General features: G+C 34.5%; 2 protein-coding genes across 5 annotated transcripts in view; one reads left to right on the forward strand and one right to left on the reverse strand.

The window, feature by feature from the left end:
* Positions 1-9,321: 9,321 nt before the first annotated feature.
* Positions 9,322-17,778, reverse strand: LOC117102569. Of its 4 annotated transcripts, none has more exons than XM_033242884.1 (6): positions 17,685-17,778; positions 14,107-14,212; positions 13,112-13,190; positions 11,959-12,010; positions 11,079-11,345; positions 9,322-10,816 (listed from the first exon to the last, which is right to left on the reverse strand). In XM_033242884.1, the coding sequence occupies exons 1-6, from the start codon at positions 17,761-17,763 to the stop codon at positions 10,752-10,754; spliced, it is 648 nt and encodes a 215-aa protein (XP_033098775.1). In that variant the 5' UTR covers positions 17,764-17,778; the 3' UTR covers positions 9,322-10,751. The 4 variants fall into 4 exon arrangements, with proteins under 4 accessions (XP_033098775.1, XP_033098778.1, XP_033098776.1 ...); XM_033242887.1 differs by lacking the exon at positions 17,685-17,778 and adding an exon at positions 14,353-14,425 and having other exon boundaries at positions 14,111-14,212; XM_033242885.1 differs by lacking the exon at positions 17,685-17,778 and having other exon boundaries at positions 11,075-11,345; positions 14,107-14,291.
* A 1,747-nt stretch (positions 17,779-19,525) lies between these two features.
* The window catches only part of LOC117102626, a 9,746-nt gene continuing 7,054 nt past the window's right edge, over positions 19,526-22,217 (forward strand). The window contains exons 1-4 of the mRNA XM_033243008.1: positions 19,526-19,540; positions 20,350-20,429; positions 21,329-21,425; positions 21,516-21,534. Of these exons, the coding sequence (XP_033098899.1) occupies positions 19,526-19,540; positions 20,350-20,429; positions 21,329-21,425; positions 21,516-21,534 (211 nt within the window). The remainder of the gene's footprint in view (positions 19,541-20,349; positions 20,430-21,328; positions 21,426-21,515; positions 21,535-22,217) is intronic.

Raw genomic sequence — 22,217 nt, forward strand, 5'->3', positions numbered from 1 at the left:
GTTTTATCTGAATTAACTGCAACAGTTTCATGCTCGGCCTAGACTGCTAGCTTCTACGGTACGGCAGGCCTAAGCCATGGACCTATAAGATCCATGCCTTAATTTTATAAAAATGCATAGAGACTCACTCATCCCCCTCAAGTTTAATTCTGCCGTATTCTCTTCCGGAACTCCTTCCAACAGATGATTTATGGTTCCATTTAGTAGCTGTTGCAGCGCTTGCAAATTTTCTGCATTCATTTTTTAGTCTTGGGGTGGGTGTGAGGAATAAAAAATGGGGCAATCTATGACTTTCAATCGTTCCCGCGCGCGTAATTGCGCTTTAATTCCTCATCTAAAGCCTGTTTTTGATTGTTAACGTGTGTTGAGTTGCGTTAACTTTCGTTAAATCGCGTTAATTCGATTTTTAAAACGCCGTTAAAACAGATTAAAAAACGCCGTTAAAATTATATTTCAACGGCGTTATTATAAAGCGCCGTTAAAATGATTTAAAAAAGCGCCGTTAAAAAGTGAGTTTTAACGGCGTTAAAATAAGTTTTAACGGCGTTAAAATAGAGCAAAAAAGCGCCGTTAAAATAGAGTAAAAAAACGCCGTTAAAAATCTTATTTTAACGGCGTTAAAATAAGTTTTAGAGCGTTAAAATAAGATTTAACGCCCTTCTCATTATGGCCCCGATGGCTAACCATAGAAGTGGATATATTTACGTGGCCGTAAACAAACCAGTAAACGATATATTTACGTAAATGAAACAACACATGCGCAGTCATACTTTAATGAACTTGCATTATCGGTCACGTAAATTTATCGATTCACGGTTTTAATATAATGGTATTGGTAGAATTCAAGGTTTTGTCTCCTTACAAAAACACACAGGGACGTATACGGGGGAGTGGGGGTGGGGGGCGTGGGAGCCGCGGCTTACACCCCCCCACTTTGTACCACAGTGTTAAAATTTTAAAGCTTGTTCTTGCTAGCCAATACAAATTCTTTCCAAGGAAACCTGTACGGTTTCTCTTTAACTTAAAGTTTTTTCTTGCTTGTTCTACTTTGCATTTGTCGGTAAATCGTGCGTAGCACTGGCGATGTAGCCAGCGTTATAGATGTCACTAATCCTATCAGTACTGACGACTAACGCCTAGGCATACTTCATTGTCCAATCCGAGGGAGCCTAGGCCTGCGGCAGCAGGGGTAGGCCTACAGCAGTTAGGCCTAGTCCCTCTTTAGGCTAGACGAGCCTAGACGGTTGGAAGCGACGATCGAATAAAAACGGTTAAGCAAGCCAAGGACTTCCCTAACTTCCATTCCTCAGTATTAAAATCCTTCCATTGATGGGCAGTGTCTAAAACTTTCTTCCAGCTTATCTCTGAAAAGATTGTAACCTTTACGTATGCAGTTGGCTCAACATGAATTAAACAGGAGCCAGTGAGCTTCTATGACGGCCTAGGCTCGGACATGACAGGTTGTTGTTTGTTGTTATTTCTCGACGTCATCAACGAATACATTCATTATTCACCATCAACTAAACTAAAAAAAAAAAAAAAAAAAAAAAAAAAAAAAACAGGAAAGGAAAGAAAAAAAAATAGAAATCGAACCCACGACCTTAAAAAAATTAAATTAAAAAAAAAATTTAAAAAAAAACTTGCCCCGTGTGGGAATCGAACCCACGATCGCTGGGTTTACTACCCCTGATCCAGCATGACTAAACGGAGGGAGGTAAACCGCGGCCCCTAAACCATAAATGCGATAAACCTAGTACCACACCAAGTACCAGTTAGTCAACTCTGATCTTACTAGAAAAAATTCTTCGTATATATACACTGTAGGTTAATATTACGCATGGTCATAGTGTCAAAAAATTGGGCAGTGTGCCAAGAGGGTTTAATTTTTGTCTAAAAATGTAGAATTAAATTTATAATCGATTTTTGATTGTTACCATCTCCATAACTTACGCACTTTTTTTTAAATAGACAAAAATGTTTGAAAAATTCAATATGCAAATTAGAAAAAAATAGACCAATCATGTTACGGGAAACCTATGGTTGTGTGTTCGATTCCCACACAAACCAATCTTTTTTTTTTAAGGCAGTCTAGTTGATGGTGGATAATGAATAGCAAACCTGGTGGTTGTGTGTTCGATTCCCACACGAACCAATTTTTTTTTTTTTTTTTTAAGGCAGTTTAGTTGATGGTGTTTTTTTTTTTTTTTTTTAAGGCTAGGGCCTTCAGACCAAGAAGAACCATTTCGTATTTTTTGGAGCTTTTTTGACTTGTCAATATGTATGGCTGATAATTTTACGTTATTTTGTCAGGTCGAGGTAGTGATTTCACTTTATTTGACAATAGACTGATATTATTTCAAGAAAGTCGTGTACTTGCAAAAAGACTAAATTAATCATTGTTTTAAGTTTGAATATCGTGTTTTCTTCTTTTTCTTCTTTCTTAAGTTTCCTTTTGTTTCTATGTTTCATTTTCTGTTTTAGTCTCTCCTTTTCTTTCTTATGCTTCCTTTCCATTCCATTTCTTTCTTATGTCTTTTTTCTTATTCTTTTCCTTTTCTGTCTTACGATTTTCATTTGTTTTCCTTTTATCTTTTTCTTTCCCTTTTTCTTTCTTATGTTGTAGTGAAAATCAGGGCCCCCGTGACCTTTTTCAGGGACCAACGCTTCTCTATTGATTTAGCATCACTAGATAAAATAAAATGAACGGGCGGGCGGGGAAACCTCCAGAAAAAGGGCGGAACGTCCTTTAAAGTCGGATAAGCTTCTCTTAGCAAACCTTAGCATATGATCATATTTTTTTTCGACAGTGTGCAATCCAATTGTTCATTTAGATTAGAATGACTTTGTTCTTTTTTTTTGTATTTGTAAACCCCAAATATAGTGCAAATATTTATAAGATTGTGTCCCCTCACTCACAGTTATGAATTTTCCTATCTGTTTTCCATTTTTTTCTTTCGGTTTATGAAATACCCATTCGGTGACCATCATTAGATTTTTGCTAATTAAAGCTTGATTTCCACTCCTTTGCATATTTCCCTGCGATATACAACATTTTTAACACTTTAAATTTATTATTTGCCGTATTAAGCAACATGGTAGGCCCAAAAAGTAAAAATAAAGCAACATTTTTTTCTTCTGAAATTTCCATTTTTCGTGGCGGTGGGTGTGCTAATTGGCCAAATATAAATTTGTTTTATTCGAATCATCATTTTAAAGGGCGGCATGTCCGCTAAACAAGGTACAAAAAAGTTTGCCATATCTACGACCATTTGTGGCCGAGTTAAATTGTGGCCAAGTTGACTTGCGGCCGAGTTGACTGTAGCCGAACTTTTTGTGGCCGAGTTGACTTGTGGCCGAATTGACTGTGGCGCAGCACACTACTATTTTGAGATAAAATTTAATAAACAGCAATTATGTAGGCGAAATCGAATGTAAACTCAGACTTAACTATTTTGAACTAAATGTAATAACGGTAATTATTGTAGGCGAAACCGAATGTAAACGCAGATTTAACAACCACTATAAATATTTCATGAAGAGATTCAGGACACGGATGAGATATTTATACTGAGTACATTTTACATTGTACGTTATATTATTAATTAAGGTCAGAAATGGCTTACAGAAAATAATTCAATAACCATATGTCGTATAATGGCCTTAACAGCAGTGAATAGGTAGATTCAAGCAACATATGCAACATAATCGATTATTATTAATGTAATTTTTTTATTAATTATATATAAATTCATAAATTCATTATTATTACTTTTTATTGTTAAATCATTGCTATTAAAATATTATTATTGCTATTTAATTGTGCATATTGTTAGATATAGGCTGACGTTACTACAATAACTCAAATTACTAGAACAATTCTAATACAGTATTTGTTTATTGACATTTTTGTAAACCTTGAATGATACAGATAATTATGAAATAAAAAGTTGATTGACACTTGAATTTCACGTTGACTTTTAATGTTGCCTGTAGCCTATGACAGTGTGGTGGTGATGATTGTTAATTGAAGTACAGCATAATAATGGTTACAAAACAATTTAATTAAACAATATAGAAATGCCAAAATCCTCTGATTCCCTTCGGAGACTGGGTATATTTGTTTAAAAAAAAACAAAAAAAAAAGCCACAGGTCTTTCTTGTTTTTAATTACATATACATGATAAGCCTACATAGAAATACTGTACTGTATACGCAATAACAAATACAAAACACAAATATTGAAGTGTTGCATGACCATTGTGAAATGTACCACCTCTTTTCATCACCGGGGTGGCGCCAGGATTTGCCCGAGGGGGAGGGGCGAGGTCCCCGACGGTGGGGGGCCTGATTCCACCGACGAGGTCTTAGACTTGTGGGCGTGGTCGAGCTTCCATTAAAAGGTTTTGAAAGTGGTCCAGGGGCGATTTTATAAAAATACCAAAGTCGAAACAGTCACATTCAAATATTTAGGAGTCATGTTTAGCTCTTCTGCGTCATGGAATAAAGCTTTAGAAAACAACAGCACACAAGCAAAAAAGGCATTGTTTTCTTTGAAACCAATTTTACATAGATATGGAACACTCCCGATTAGTATTTTAAACAGAATTTTTGATACTCAAATTCTACCTATACTATTGTATGGAAGTGAAATCTGGGGAATATTTAATAATATTGATATTATTGAGCAAACACACCTGTTATTTATCAGATATATAATTAGGGTTAGGAAAACTGCTTCAAAACATGCTATTATGGCCGAAGTTGGAAGATTTCCTTTAAGCTTATCATGTTCTATTAATGCTATAAAGTTTTGGTTACGTTTAATTAATGAAATTGATCCGAACAGTATATTAGCACAATGTTATTCTTTTCAATTAAGACAAGCGGAAAGAAATGAAATTTGTTGGACACATTATGTTAAAAATATTTTAAATTCAATTGGCTTTGGTAATGATTGGCTTTCTTAAAATGTCCTTAATAAAACATCATTTATTTACAATCTTACGCTAAAAGACATAGAACGTCAAATTATCATTGAAAACATAAATTCTTCCTCAAGACTTAAATATTTTTCTTCTTTTAAAACTAACCTATATTGCGAGAATTATTTATCGTTAGTTCTTGATTTTAAAAAGAGAAGCCTGTTTTCTAGACTAAGACTAGGAATTCTTGACCTTAAAATTGAAAAAGGAAGATGGTCAAACACACAAAAAGAACAACAAATCTGTAAATTATGCAATTTAATAAGACGAATTTAATTTTATTTTAATTTGTCCACTATATAAACATTTAAGAAACCGTTTAATACCTAATTACTATTTATGACATCCTAATGATTTTAAGTTTAAGAAACTAATGTCAACAAAGAAACAATCACTTTTGTTTAAATTAGCTCATTTTGTACAATTTGCATATAAGATAAGAAAAGAAAATATATAATATGCAGTGAATTTATGTATTTTTGGGCCAATGGCCTTTATATACTGAATAAACTACATTGAACATTGAACATTATACATATGCCTACTATAATAACACATAGGCCCAAACGTGATTTTCAACAACCTTAAATACGTTGAAGTCCAGGCCAGGTCTTTCAAGATACAGAAATGTGATATTGTGTGATATTGTATGGTTCAGTTTGGTTTTTATCATTTTGGAAGCTCTATAAAGTTTTGATTTAATACTACAGCACTACTAGTTAATAATAATAATTATTATTATGATGACAATGATGAGGATGACGATGGTGATAATAGATAATAATATTAGTAATATTAAAAAGTGAAGAAAATTGTGCTAAAGGCGAAAAAGTAAGTTGTGATTTGTTGATAACAAATATTACGGTATAGTTAAAGCCTAGTAAGCTATAGTTAGGCCTAAGTTGTTTTGATATTAAGTAGATCCCTGATAAAAGATTATGAAAAATTTGTTTGACTTTTTTTGACTATATAATGGTGATGTAATGACGATGAATTTTACTATATTATAAAAGTGTTATTTTCGGCCATCTAGAGGTACTATTTCCTCAAATTTTCGCACCTCAGCCCCAACCATGGTGGGGCTGAGGTGGTTGTGAAATCACGGCTTTGAAGTATATAAAGTACATACTCAAAAGCAATATTTATCTTCTATGGTACATCACACATATTAAAGAACTCTATGGTTGCCGAAAATTCCTGATAAATTATCATGAGAAATTTGTTGGCGCTTCATTTTGAGTATAATTATGTTATCAATGTCGTTGCCAGCTGTTGGGATAGTTGGACATTCCCACACAATTTTTCTATTGGGTCCACAAAGAATGGGTGTACATTTTCAAATTATGCTGTTTTAGCACAAAATGAGTCCTGATTTTGAAAAATGGGTCAAGATTTCTCATATTTTGCGTAAAATGGGTCAACTTTTAAGAAAATGGGTACATATTTTTCATATTTTTGCGTAAAATGGGTCCACTTTTAAGAAAATGAGTCCATATTATTTTAATTAACGCGTAAAGTGGGTCCACACTGATATTTCCCGCATTGTTTGAAAATCCTAGCTACAACATTGTATGTACGGTGATGTGATGATGAAGTTTTTAGGATCTGGTTTTCACATTCCCATTTTTCGTGATTATGACTATTTTGGATAAAGAATGTTTTGAGCAGTGGTAGATTCAAGGTCTCCCCCTCCCCCTAATTTTTTTTAATGAAAAAAAATATTGCCCCAAATCCAAATTTAAGTCTGAAAATGTAATTTCCGGTCATCTAGAGGTGCCCTTAATCATAAATTTTCTTACCCACCCAACCATGGTTGGGCTGAGGTGGGTGGTTACCCAATCTGTAAAAGTCCCTCCCTGGAGTCACCTCTATTGAATTCCTGGATCCACCACTGCTGAGTTTTATATTATTGTTAGGCTTACTAATATTATTTATGATGCGTTTATTGCAATTTTCACTTTATCATTTCAGAACAGCCCTAAAAACTTTCAAAGTGCACTACTTTCCAGGGGACTTCTCCCCTGGACTCCCCACGGGGTCCTACGTACTTTGCATAACGGCTCCCCCCCCCCCCTTTCAAAATCCTGGCTACGTCCCTGAGACGGTTGGTAACTATGTTATGACCAATAGGAATTGAGAATTACTAACTCGCAAAATAAGATGATTTTAGGTGATTTTTAACTACTTGCAATTGATTGAAAGCCTGAGCCCCGGCCGAATGCAAATTGTTAGCTCAAAATAGGAAATAAAGTAATTCGTAGGCCTACACAACTCGCACAGGCTGTTGTTCGCACAAGTGAATTTTTCTCCGCTCGAACTAGCATCCGCTCGAATAAATTCCACTCGAAACCGCTCTAATCCGCTCGAACTGGCATTCGCTCGAAGTGGCATCCGCTCTAATTGACTGGTTCCCATTGAGGCTTGCCCTATACAACGGGTGGGGGAGGGGGGTACGAAACGAGTAAAGAATAACACACAATCTACCCAACGAATGAATGGTGGTGGTAATAAGTGAACTATATGCGGCTCAGATCGGTGCCAATTTTAATTGGACACGTTCCCATGAGTCGCATCAGCGGGATAATAATCTACAGTATCCCCTACTAGGCCTAGACTTTAACATTATCAATATACGGACATAAATAATTATACTAGAATATTACAAATTAAAGTTAATACAAATCATGAAAACATTAACATTTCCAATATTATGTGGCAGTAAGGCCTATGTGAAAATTATGAAAATACTTGAAAATAAAAAATAAATTAAAAACTTAAAATCCTACGAAAAGCATGACAAAACAATAACAATAAAAGCTAAAATAGGATTATTAATAAAATAATAATATTTTTGGCATTAATTCTTAATGCCTGTATTAATGATGTTTTGTCTTCTTTATTTATGGTCAACTTTTTCATTGACCCAATTTTTGCGTAATTTATAATCTTATACAGTGCACCTTCCAATTCGAGACCCCTCTAATTCCTAGACCCCTCCAATTCAAGACCACTTTTCAAAGAACCAAATAAACAATCTTCATTCTTTAAACACAAAACTAACCCTCTATTTGGAGACCGAACCTCGAGACCACCCCATTTCAGGTTCCATAGGTGGTCTCGAATTGGATGGTCAACTGTGTATTACAATGTTACATGTATTTTTTACAACTGTATGTTACCATGTAGGCCTACTGTACCGGTAACTATTTTTGTTGCGATAATATCGGTTGTCTCATTTTCCATTTGGAACTATCCCGGTAGTCAGGGGATTATAGTGTTTTATTATGAATACCATATGATTGAGTTATTGACAAATGATGCTTTACATATTCTTATGCTGGTCTCTCATAATATATTTCTGTAAGTTTTCAAAATGAATTGCGATATAAGGAATGCGTCTCTGGTGCTCCTATATTCGTTCTGTAATGTTATTTCATTGTAATATCTTATTTTTTATAATACTTGAAAAAGAAAATAGAAACATAAATTACCGTAGTTATTTTATCTTACTATAATTTATTCCTAATACTTTGGCATTTATTTGATAGTAACTATTCAACTTCAAGACAACAATTGACCAGATTATCAATCTTTTACAAGTTTAAAGACTTTAAACACTATACACTAAAATGCAATGGCGTATCTAGGGGTGCATGCCCCCCCCCCACCGTCGTCACCCCATCATCCCGCCCCATTTTAATACGCCTATATACACTACTACTAAAATTACCCAGCTAACAAATTTACATTAATGTTACAGTTATCGTTACAGTTAAAAACGTTTTTGAAGAACCATAAAGACGTATTTATAACGTAATTTCTGTCTAAATAACGTTGCAAGCGTTGCTGAGACGTTGTGTTTAATTAACTTTGTGCCTAACCACAACGTTTATAACACGTTTGTAAATGTTAATAACGTTTTCGTTTTCTCGGGACTGTCAGAGTCACACCAACCAGTATGTCACTCGAAATTGTGAATAATAATTATACCGTATTTATTCAAATAAACCCCCGGGACCTTCATTGTTGAGAAGAGTTTTTGAGGGGCGTTGATTCGAGTCAGGCGTTTATTTGTTTTGGTGTAAAATGGATACACAGCGGTATATACTCAAATATACACCCCTTAATTTCACTGTAATGTGGAACTCAACATCACATAATTACAGTGGCGTATCTAGAAGTCTTGAATTGGAGGGGGCTGATGGGGGCCTGTCATTCGTGACAGCAAGGGGGGGACTCAATGATCAGTTGAGGGATGCTAATTCGCAAAATATGGTGATTTTAGGTGATTTTTAACTACTTGACCGTGATTTTTTTTTAGGAGGGCGACTGGGGGCCCGACGCCCTCCCCTAGATACGCCACCGCATAATTACCGTCAAAATTTATTACGTGATCATAAAAATATACTGATCCCAACCAGGTTAGAAAAAATGTAATTCTAGCGGAGTAAAACATTAATAGAATATGTTGAGGATGAGTTGCTTCCATCATAATTGTTTACAGTAAATTTTGGGGGCGTTTATTCGGGGAAGAAATAGACGCCTCGCGGGGAGTTTATTCGACTCGGGAGGCCATTATTCAGAGCGGGGAGTTTATTCAAATAAATACGGTAATATGTCTATACTATAATAATATCTAATTATTAATTACAACTTACTTATTACTGTTTTTGATAAGCTCAAAATACCTATAATTCAAGAATAACTTTAAAAACGCAAAATTATCGAATTACTTAGGTTTCAAAATCTTAATCTATTATTTTTAATCAAATCTTTAAAAATTAATTTATTAGAAACTGCTAACGCCACACTATCGCACTTGTTTGAGTACAAATGTATGAAGCATGTAACAAATCTTGGTACTATGGTAGTAATAATACTGCTGTTGATGATGGATGTAGTCACAATGTTGTTGTTTATCTTGTTGTTAATGACAATGGTAATTATGATAATGGGGACAGTGAACGCAAAAAATGATGATGATGGTGATGATTGATAATGACATTGATGGTAATGCTGCTGATGATAATTATGCTGGCGATGGCAGTGAAGACGGAGGTGGCAAAAATAATATTACGACGATGATGGTAATGCCGATAATAGATAATAGTTAGCATAAACCATATCAAAACAAAAAACACACATCACAGAAACTCAGCAAATTTTACACCCAAAAATTACAAACTTTGTTGTCCAAGTGACAAATCAATTAGCGAAGTGATGTGTAGTCTTTTTTTCGTGGGAGTTTTTTAATTTTTTTTTTAAATTTATGTTACTTTTTGGTTCAGTCAAGTATAACTGTCTCATGCCCTAGCTAAACCAGTATCAATAGTAACGGCACACAACTCAGTTTATATGTCTATTCTGAACAGAACATCTCAAAATCCATTATTTCTTCCTTACGCATTCTGTCCTCAGCCACAATGAACCATTGGCCTGCGCAAGGTGTCACCCTGAAAATCCCTCAACTTCTAATAATGCATCCATCCCATCCTTTACATAAACCTATACAAAAAAATCCACTCATTTATTTTTAAACGTTAAAATTATATGATCCCTTCCGTACAAAAATCAATGCATAAATAAATCTATAAAATATACTGGCTTTACACCCATTCTTTACTCTGGCTACCATAATTGTGTCTTAAGCTTGTCAAAAAAAATAATATAATGCCGCTGGTATAATGCCCAAGTATATTACGGTTCGAGTAACTTTTTGTGAACTGCCTGGGATCATTTTCCCAAATTCATGACAAGGTGTTGATGAGTTTAAGTCCTAACTGCGTTCCCTATGCCGAGTACGGTGTTGGCTGCTCCGATACCAGTTTTACTGTCTGCAAATAGAAATATTGTGATTTCAGTTATCATAATGAAATAATAAATTATGCCTTAACTTTATAGCAGTGAAACTAATCATACAACACATACTAAAATCCGTCTCGGAATACACCCCCACTCCCCCCCCCCCACCGTGGCGTATCTAAGAGTCTTGAAATGGGGGTGGGACGATGGTGAAGCTGGGGGATCGATGATTAGGTGAGGGGAAGCTAGCTCACAAAATAATGTGATTTTTTAACTATTCGTTAACGTACTCACAGCCCGTTGGCTTAGGTCGTTCTATTTGCCAATAGTTGAAGCCTTCCTTGGCTTTGGTGTTGTATGAAGTCCGTAGCATGTTCGATCTATGTGTAGGTCTATGTGATTTACTTCGTTGATTATCGTATGTACCAGGCAAGGCGCCATCCAATTTGTTCACGAGGATGTCAGTAAATGTGTGGTCCTCTAGGCGTGAAAAAGAGCCGTTGTCGTTGTACTGGAACGTTGCTACCCATTGGTCATGTGGTACACTGGCAGGGGCCGATCCTGTGATTCAAATTCGAACAAAGCATGAATAAATATTTAGGGATAATTATTTAATTAATATATAATACAGGAGATATACTATACTAATCTATACTATACTACTACTATTAAACTATACTATATCTAATGTGTGTCCTATTATTTGTTTGTATGATTTAAATATAATATTTATTTATATGTTTTTTGACAAATTTTCATAATGTAACATCCAATCTGAAAGTTTGATTAAAGATAATGACTTTGGTGTTGAAGATAATATGACTTTGGTGTTCTAAATATTTAATTAATATATAATACAGGCAACTATATCTAATGTGTGTCCTACTATTTGTTTGTATGATTTAAATATAATATTCATTTATATGTTTTTTTGACAAATTGTAATAATGTAACATCCAATCTAAAAGTTTAATTAAAGATAATATGACTTCGGTGTTCTTTAAAAACATCTTTTCTCTGCACTTGGAGGGCATCGTATACCGTAACGCAGGTTGTATAAATGAGTAAATTGTGTAGAAAGAAGTTATTAAACCATATCCAAGTAATAGTGTAGGCCTAAATTTGATTCTAAAGATTTGTTTACGTTTTAGGAGAGCGGTAAACAAAACATTACCTGCACGATTTATCACTTTCCCAGACGGCATTGCGACTTGAACAGTGGTACACTGAATTAAGTTGACAAAATGAAAACCATATAATGATGAACGTTAACATAGAAATATATGGTACTCTGTCTGTGGTACTGAATATATCAAAGTAATTAATTTGTTCGTCTATCCGTCTGTTCGTCCGTCCGTTCGGTTGTTCGTTTGTTTGTTTTTTTTCGTTCTTTCATTCGCTCGTTTATTCCTTCATTCATTAATGTATTCGTTAGTTCGTTTCTTTCATTCATTCATTCATTTACTCATTTAGGTAGATGAGCAAATCACTGATTTATTTTGAATGTTAATGGTTTTTTGCCAGATTTTAATACAGACAGATTAACTCCAACTTATCAATAGACCTATTCAACATTGGCTATGAAATGGAACGCATTGTCAATCAGATTAAATACATTTAAAAGAATAACTGATCTGCAGTGCAGTGCCATTATACTACATTATTTAAAGGTTTTGTATTTGTGTCGGGGCCGCGGACATGTTATAATTGTTTTATTCTATATAAATATTGATTTCCTTGCTTACGTGTCTCTTCGACCAACTGAATCTAATTATGTTTGCATTTGCTTTAATCAAATAAACGAAACGAAACAATAAGATGAGACGACGGTTGACAATAAGATGGGGTTCATTAACAATAAATGAGATATAATGACAAGTACCGCATACCAAGCATTATGCAACGAAGCCACATAGACGGTCATTATATTGAATGAAGGATATAAAGATTACGATCAATACAGTACGAAAGACTGCTCACAGCCGATGGTCTAAAAAACTGAATTCATCACATTTTGAAAAGACACGATATGCAAAATAAAACTAAAAAGAACAAATATATTGTCATATATGTATATAGTTGGATAATTCTGTTGGCCAACTTTTACTATTAGGTTGTAATGCTTATGTTTTTTGGGTTTTTTTTAAAAAGTTTTATGTTGTTACTAATAAGCCGGAATTCGCTGGTACAACTGTGAGGAGAGTGTGACGTAAATAAATGAATTAATTAAACTAAACGTTTTATACATAATCCTATTGAATGCAATATAGCTTATCGTTCACTTATCGCGTATCATTGAGTCTGAATATTGAATGTATTTTATTTACCTTCAATTTCATGTTAGTCCAGTGGTCTGTCTGAGCTTGAGGAAGACGAACGGGATCATGCTTTGACCAGAAGGTCATTCTAAAAGATATGTAGATAAAACAAAAAATAACATTATCATTTGCACTGCTGTTTTTAACTTCATAAAAAATTGCTATTAAACATTTATGAATACTGGTACTGCCGTCCTGGTGGTACATAAGAAAAATTCTTCAAACATAATATATCAGGCCGGCTAGTGGAGTGAACAAGCGTCCCTTCCAGATTAATACCGTGGGCCTATATAATGTCAACCTATACTACGTTAATTTATCACCATTATACACGTCATAAAATAGAGTTTGAGCAGATATTGGACCTGTTAAGCCACTACTGGTAAGGCGATTTGATTACAATGGGCGTCTAGCCTACTTAAGAATTAAGATAGTGAAGACATCATACGGTAGATTCCATCGAAGGATTAGCGTGGAATATAATTAGTTATTACTACCGTTATATTTTCCATCATAGTCCGTTATGACAACTACGGTATTACCATTTTCGCACCAACATTAAACACACTCAATTACATTGTTCCGTTGTACTTTAGTCACTAACAATTTTACATTATGATTATACATATTAAGTGTCATGTTTGTTGCTGAAATAGACGCCATGTTTAGAGTATGCCTATTATTATATATTTAAAACATTCTGGCGTTATAATATGTTCTTACGGATATAAACTTAGGAAGCCTTACTTTTCAGTTCCAATAATTTCGACGTAGGCTAATACGGTACTTATTGTGGTTCGACCATGTTCGACCATGTTCTCAGGTTCGTAACTTATGGTTTGTAACATAATAACGCCAAGCCTAAACCAGGCTATAAAGAGTACTTTTATTTTATGAAGTTAAAAAACAGAAATAGTATTTATTCACTACAAAGTATGCCTAACTGTCTTAATACGATTTTATAATAATATAACTTATAAGATTAAGAGTTTTCTGAGCCTTACTTACGAAGATTTTCTTGTGCTGTACGGTTTCGGAACGTTCGTCTTCGCCATAATGGCCCACTCCAATTCCTCTTTTGTAGCTTGTTGTGTGACGAGCCTACCGCCGCTATATTCACAAAATAAACAAGAGGGTAATCGTAAGCTTCTTTGCAGTCATGGTAACGTTTCATGGGGATCTTTTGATGCGGATAGGAGTGAAAGGTGGACCAGAGGCGACTAATAAATGCCATAAATATGTTCAGATACCTCTGTTTATACGCGCGGAACTTATTTACTATTGTGATGTCAGTGCGCTCCGAACCAAATTTAACTATTTTCATTAATTAATTTATCTTAAGTGTTCTATATTGCAATTGCAATCATAGTTTATACCAATATATATCTGGGTTTCTATGGTCTTTTGAAGCTCTGGTCTCTAATTAGAATACTAAAGACAAAAGACATTTCTTTATTTGTGACCACAGAAAAGTTGTCTTTAATTTAAGATGGTCTATAAATGGAGGGGTCTTTAATGGACCTTTCCGCTAAGCCCCGCCCCTTGGATATTGTTGCTAAGGTCCCACAAAGCGATAGTGTTAAAACATAGGCAAACACGTTCGTTTGTGGGACAACACGTGTGTTTGTGAGACGCGCGCGTATTCCTAGCTCTGTTCTTATTAGTCAGTTGTTAAGTTTGATTGACACTCCTGAAAGGTCTATTAGAGGAAGACCTGTGATAATTAAATAATGGTGAACAGATTGGCAACATAAAAACAAATATTGATATTGATTTTTTTTCTAATTAGTTTTAATCATCATTTAAATGTTTCATTTCACATTAATTAACAGTAACAAGACCTTAAATTGGTAATCAAAATAAATGTCATGAATATGTTTTGTGTTGATCTTTTTTTTGTTTTTTGTTTTTTGTTTTTGTTTTCTTTTGTTTTGTGTTCATACTGTATTAACTTTGTTAGGACTATATTTTGTTACAACTACAGTTAAACAGAAAAAGAATATTGTTTGGATATGTCTAATTATATTGCGTGTTGTCACAAATGCTCTTTGAAACCTATCAATTATTGGGCACGCGGCAAGTGCTACATTATTAATAGTCATTTAAACATTTTATTTAATATAATTTTTAATTGCTTCAGTGCGTTGCTTGACCCTTGTGACCTGTAATAAAATTTAATGTAATCTTCCATTTTGAAGTTGTAAATTTGTTGTCAATGGTAACATTTTGTACAGATTTGGTTGATTGGTTTTCTTCACCAGTCATTTGTCAAGGCGCTCAATAACTGCGCATGCGTAGAAACCTTGTAAAGTTATGTAGAACATTGAAAGCTTTCACAGATCAAGAAAGAAAGGTTCGATGGCAAAACTGTGACAAATACGCACAATAGACCTATATTTTACAACGGATGACTGATCATATAAAATGCATGACTTTTTTTTTCCCGACCCTTTTGGTTATTTATCGTAGTAATATTTTACACTAGCCTACTTGTTGTTAAGGAAATATCGGTTATACCTATAGGCCTACATGTAAATCAAGCGGAATCACCTGTCTAATTTTGCTCGACATCCGTATCTTAATTGCTTTAATGATGCTTATCTTATATAAAAGAAAAATAGCTAAAAGTCAGTAAGACCCGATTAACACGTCATAACTGCAACCAGAGAGAGGCTCTTAACTGTGATTGGGTTTGTCGTGTTTCTGACACAAAGGATTTTTTTTGCTTTCAATTGGTAGGAATCTTAAACTTGTTTGCTTTTTACCTGACCCAAAGTAAATGATTGCTTAAGATAGAAACTCCCAGTGCTCGACATGCATGTATGGCATCCAACCAACCAGTTCTTTTGACTTTCGATGGTGGCGAATTTACTTAACAACGCAATATTGATGGGTTTATACCGTAACAGCAGACGTTGGAAATTTACCGTACCGTTCATATCCATTACTCTTCCAACTTCGGGAGTTAAGCTAACATCAAGTACACAATGATTTATATAGCCTCTGTTTGGAATATATCGCGTTACTACCAATGGATTATCTAATATAAATTTGGTTGCCTGAACTTCTAATATTATAATGTATTTGTGTGGATTAATAATGTGCGTCTTCAATAAGTTTGGGCACCATGATTAAATCGTATACATCTCAACAAGGAGGTAGAGCTCATGGAGAGTTTTCTAAGGTCATTAACGAGGTTGACCCATTTGACATCGACAACTTTAGCAGGGACAGTAGACGAGCGAGTATGCTAAACACTATTAAATTAATGGGAGGCCCAGGGGTAAGCAATGGTAAACGGGCTTCATTTCAGTCTCCATCTGGATCTCGTAGGGGTAGCTTAGCATCGACGTCCTCTTCAAAGAGGGGGAGTCTTAGAAAGGGAAGTATTGGTTTTTCCAACATAAAAGAGGAACCAGACGACGGCGTTTTTTACTCTGAATCATCACAGAACAACCGACTGCAAGATTTAGGAGTTGATTCCAATAATAACTTTACACCCAATAACAAAATTAAAGGACGCTCATACGTGATGGCCTTGAATGATGATAATTTATCAATTTCCGAATCTACTGAACTTAACAAAGACAAACGCAGGGGATCAGTATTAATTAAAATTAACGAAGCTTTAGGCGTCGAACCTACATCAGATGGCCAACTTCGCTCCATCAACGCACGAAGAGGATCGTGGATGCATAAACTGAGGGGTACTTTGCAATCCCAAGTATCAGAGGATAAACCGAAGTCTCGGAATGGGAGACGAGGCTCAACCATGTCTCGATTACAAGATGTGGTCTTAGATGTAAAAGGAATTTCAGGATCGAGAAGAACATCGCTTAAGTCGAGTGCGTCTGGAGGTTTCTTAGCAACTGGACAAGGTGGCGCACAGAGCGCACTCAAGTTGCACTTCCAGCTCAAGAAGTTACGTCAACGAAACAGAGTGAGTTGGGTTTTTACCACCACCACGATGATGATGTCATCAACGTCATCATCATTATTATCATCATATTCATTATCATCATCATTTTGATCATCATATTCATCATCATCCTCACCATCATCATCACAATCATTATCAATTATCTCCATCATTTTAGTCATCTCAATCATCATCATAATCAGCATCCTCATCCACACAATCATCAATATCATCATTATTATCATCCTTGTTCTTTGATATCAGAATCATCATTAACATCGCCGAACTTCATCATCATCGTCGTCATCATCATCATCATCATCATCATCATCATCATCATCATCATCATCATCATCATAAACATTAAGACTCAAAGCAAACATCACCCTTCATATTCCCAAAGGACGAAGTATATATCTTGAATCTGAGAACAAATTGTATTGTAGTCTCGGTTTTTTACTATAATAAAAACTTTGTGACATGACATGAGAAATGCGTCTGGGTGGATTAGAACCATTGAGCTTGAAGGTGAACGTTAGTATATATATTATAACTTGCAAAATATATATTGGTTTATATGCCATATATAGAAATTAGTGTTTTTGGCTTATGGTCTAAGTAGCGTATCTAGGGGTGTGTGTACAATGACATCTTACACCTTACCCCTCCTCCGTTCGCTCAAGTCGTTAAAAATCACCTTATTTTGCGAGGTAGTTCTCCTCACTTGATCATCGAGCCCCATACACTTTACTCCGCCTCCCCTATTATCCCAAATTTCAAGACACACCACTGGTTGGTCGTACTTCCGAGCTTATTTTAATTGGGCCTTAATGGCCATCGAAGTGATTTTTAAGTGCATCGACATGATTGTATAACCATTAACAATCTCCTATAAGTAATCTTTCACTTATTATTGATTGTTTACTGAATAAGCAAGTCTTATTTATCGATATCTGATCAGCTGTATAAATTTATTCGTGAATCGTCTTCCATTCCAATCACAAATATAACTTTGTCCATTAATAATAATAATCTGTCCATTAACACTCCACCAACAAAAAAATCATTACAATGAGGTGACAGGCCGTGAAGTTACCATTGTGACGATTTATGCGCTTGTAATGGTTCGCCCTGACCCAGCTCCAACATCAAAGGAAAAACAAATATATTCAGCAATGTTATGATGTTTGTTATATATTAGATTTCAAGTACTAGTAATGGCCGTGCTTAAAATGTGGATTCGTTGAATGATCCTATCAATACTTTCACAAACACTGACGTAGAAATAGCTTATGGTTGGAATTTTATTTGAAAAAAAGTCTTTCGTTTGACAAAAAAAAAGAAGAAGAGAAAGAAAAAGTGGAAGTTAACAAATTTAGTGATAAAAATCACGAGACATTATTGTATATTAAAATGTACCGTTTCTTCCTCTGAATAGGCTCATACATTTTCTCTCATTTTAAAAATATTTCTATCACTTGTTGGGCCTAATCATTCGAGTTTATTTCGTCAAGCCTACAGTATGTTGTTCTATAACACTTTGATTTTGTACTTGTATTAAGCCTTTACGATTCCGTATTATTTTTATTTTATGACATTATGGCAAAATAAACGTTATTTAATTGATCACACATTTATCTAACAGGTTTAAGTTACTGAGGATAATTTTTTTTACTTCTGGTCTCCTTTTTTTTGCTTTTTACTTTCTCATCAATCGATCATGGCCTCTATCCATTAAACAGATATAAGCATAAAAAGCTTTTAGTTAATGTTTAAATTACTATCTGTTACTTCACATTCTGGAAAAATATGAACATGAGTATTAATATAAATTTAAAATATATTTCTACCGTTATCTTAACTTTAACACAGGTTAAGATGCAATTACAATAACGAATTGACTGAGGAATATAATTTCTTTATCATAATTTAAGGCATACACGCAATCAATTCATTGGGTAACCAGGGCAAAATGTAAACAAAGAAATGGAATGCAGATCGCGCACGCCATGGATTAAGAAACGTCAGCGCAAACGAAAGTTTTCAAATAAACCATGATGCACAGCGATACGACTGCCACTTTATTTATTTTTATTTTTTAATATTTCATCAAACACCCAATATTGTGTAAAAACATGAAATATTATTATGATAAGCAATGGAATTGTTTAATAATAATAATATTTTCACTTAATTCTTTCTTGTTCTTCTGCTGTACAGGGGTTAGTCTTTCTGTTGCTAATATCCGTATTAGAATAAACAATGTGTAGGTTAACTCCATAAATTTATAAAGAAAGATAAGATTCTCTCATTAAAAACTGTTAAAACATAGCTTATTAAAAATGGTAAACTTAGGCAGCCAGTTTTTGTACTAAAATAATGTAAGGAGCCTGTTGTTGACAAATAACTTAATTTAATTATCGTAAGCCAATTGTGCACAGTGTATGTTTGACTGCTCTCGCCTCCGACTATGTGAGTTCGAGTGTCCTTTTCCTAAAAAAATAATGTCTTCAGAATCGGTATATAAAAATACAATGTGTCAAACTATTACGTTTTTGTAATAAAGAAGAGATGTGCAACAGGTGGTTGTTATTAAAGTTTTATCACACAGATATTTAGATGCCAAATAAAGACTAAATATGATTTATAGAGACTTCGCTTTCACACGCTATACGTTATTAGGCTCGTCGGTTCATTGCCAGGTTTATGCCACCGGGAATCGATGTAATCCTGCTGTACAATTTCCCAATGGAATTAAATCATTTATGTCATCCGAGACAAATTTAAGTTTAACATAAAGGCTTTTTGTTTTTCTTGAGCGAAGAGAAAATAGAGAAAACGACCCCAGAAGTTTTGTATAAATAAAAAAGAAATAGGCCATACAGAATTTATCTTGGTCATTGTTGCAGGAGAGACGATTGCTTTCACTTTTGATATTGGCCAATTTCTGCAAATAGGAAGAAATTGCGGTCATAAAGTTTATATTTACTGTGCAATGTTTCTATAAAATGAACTTGATGATACCACAGAAGAGAAATGCCAGTATATATCAGTAAATGAATAATGTAATAAACGATCGGTGGTGATGTTAATGATCATTAATCATGATGACGCTGATGTGATGATGATGGTGATGGTGATGATGATGATGATGATGATAATGTTGACGGCGACGACATCAATGATGAAGATGGTGATAATAAACTTTATTATTATTATTATTATTATTATTATTATTATTATTATTATTATTATTATTATTATTATTATTATCATTACCATACCTTACTACCTCGATGATACAACTAATTTTCATTTTATCTTACAGGAGAAGCGGTTGCGCAAATTTCGATCATCAGCAAAGATAATTATATTTTTATACCGCCTCTGTAAAACGCATTATTTAAGGTAAGTTTAAATGGGCCTTCAAAGCCGTTAAAACAGATGTTTTGTATGCAAACTAGTGAATCAAGTCAAACATACTGCGACGAACGTATAATTTGCTATGCAGGCCCAGAACGATATGGCAATATTGCCAAGGGAAACGTGGTATCTTAGATGAACTCTGAACTAAAATACAACACCCGTTGTCATAGCAACATAATGAAGAAAAAATATTGTAAATTTCCCCATGTGTTAGGCTATAAATATTGGCGGATTCATAAATTCGAAATAGAGGGGGCACTGGGAGGGAATTTCAGAAATGGGTTATACCACATTAGCCCCCACACATGTGTATCCAGGCGATTTCGGATTACAGCACCTCTAGATGGCCGGAAAAGCATTGTCAGACTTAAAAATTTGAACATAATTTTATTTCTTTCTCCAATTTTTGAAAAATTTAGGCCCCGGGGACCGAGTCGGCTGGGCCCCAAATAATTCGCCCCTGATAGCCCTATGTCATGTTCACGGGAACACATTTATTGTCGTTTATTGGTAGACCCATTGCTCTGCTATATCCTTGATATACGTAATTTTCTGCTAAATAGGGTAATAGATCAGAATTAATTAACTAATAGGCCTACACAACACTTTTTTGATTCACCTCAAACTTCAATCGACTGAATCGTATTGAAATAGGCCTAGTAGGAAATTAATTAATTTATTAAATGATTATTAATAATGTTTCCAAACAAGCTCGCAATTATATTTTTCGAGATATAAAGACACGTTTTTCAGTTTTAATCGATAGGCATAATAACATTATTTGAAAGTTAAATTGTAGGTTATTGAAGTGAATTTTCCAATTAATTTCTCGCGTCGAAAAAACTAAGTTGAATATTTGTGCTATTATCATAAATTTACAGTGCCAATGATAAAGGGACAGCAACACGTGGTCATGTTGATGATGACGATCAGAAAGAACTGTTGTTCGACGTCACCTACTTCAAGGCAAACCGAAAGGTACGATTATAAAATAAATATTATGCAATACATGAAAAAGTAAATTTATTACTCAACTATTACCTGGTGCACAATTGCCTTTTACTTAAGTTTGGCGCTATTGTCCTCAGTATGTTTCGATTACCCTAAGCTATGTTGGCTACCCTCATACCTTGCTGAACTTCTTCCACGTTATCGCCCGTCTCGTCACCCCCGTTCCTCCTCCCAAAACCTCCTCTCCGTTCCATCATATAATACTAAAACCTACGGCTTGAGCACCTTTACATCCGCTGCTGCTTGTCTCTGGAACAATCTACCTTTTTCAGTAAGATCATCTAATTCTATCTCTGCATTTAAATCTTCCCTGAAAACTCATTTGTTTAACAACTAGCTCTGAACTAGCGTACACTGCGCCTTTGATCATTGTACTGTGGAAATGGCGCATTACTAAATTTGTATTATTATTATTATTTCAAATGCTTTTTATGTTCAAACTTATGTTAATATATTATGTAAAATATGTTTATAAAAGATCATCACGACACCTACTCTTTACTTTTGAATTAAAATAGGCAGGAATTTCAAGTGATGCTAAACGCATTCTTACCACGAGTGCGCATGAGCGAACAGACAAAGAAAAATACCATGTAAGGATTACATCTTCATCTCTGAAATGCCATTTTTTCACTACACACTTAGACCTATATTGTAGGCCTTTGAATCTCATTCATCGATATTATGTCAATTCAATAATCATGTAATTTTATTGACAACTAAGTACCGGGTAATTATATATATAGGCCTGTATATATA

Source organism: Anneissia japonica, unplaced genomic scaffold (assembly GCF_011630105.1).
Source record: "Anneissia japonica isolate Jap-2015-1 unplaced genomic scaffold, ASM1163010v1 scaffold1489_len2284818_cov182, whole genome shotgun sequence".
NCBI lineage: Eukaryota > Metazoa > Echinodermata > Crinoidea > Comatulida > Comatulidae > Anneissia > Anneissia japonica.

Coding starts and splice junctions, on each gene's coding strand:
- LOC117102569 (XM_033242884.1), bottom strand. CDS start 17,763: ATGGGGCTCGATGATCAAGTGAGGAGAACTACCTCGCAAAATAAGGTG. Junction 12,011..13,111: donor GGACTAACATGAAATTGAAG/GTAAATAAAATA, acceptor AACTTAATTCAG/TGTACCACTGTTCAAGTCGC. Junction 10,817..11,078: donor ACGACCTAAGCCAACGGGCT/GTGAGTACGTTA, acceptor TTCTATTTGCAG/ACAGTAAAACTGGTATCGGA.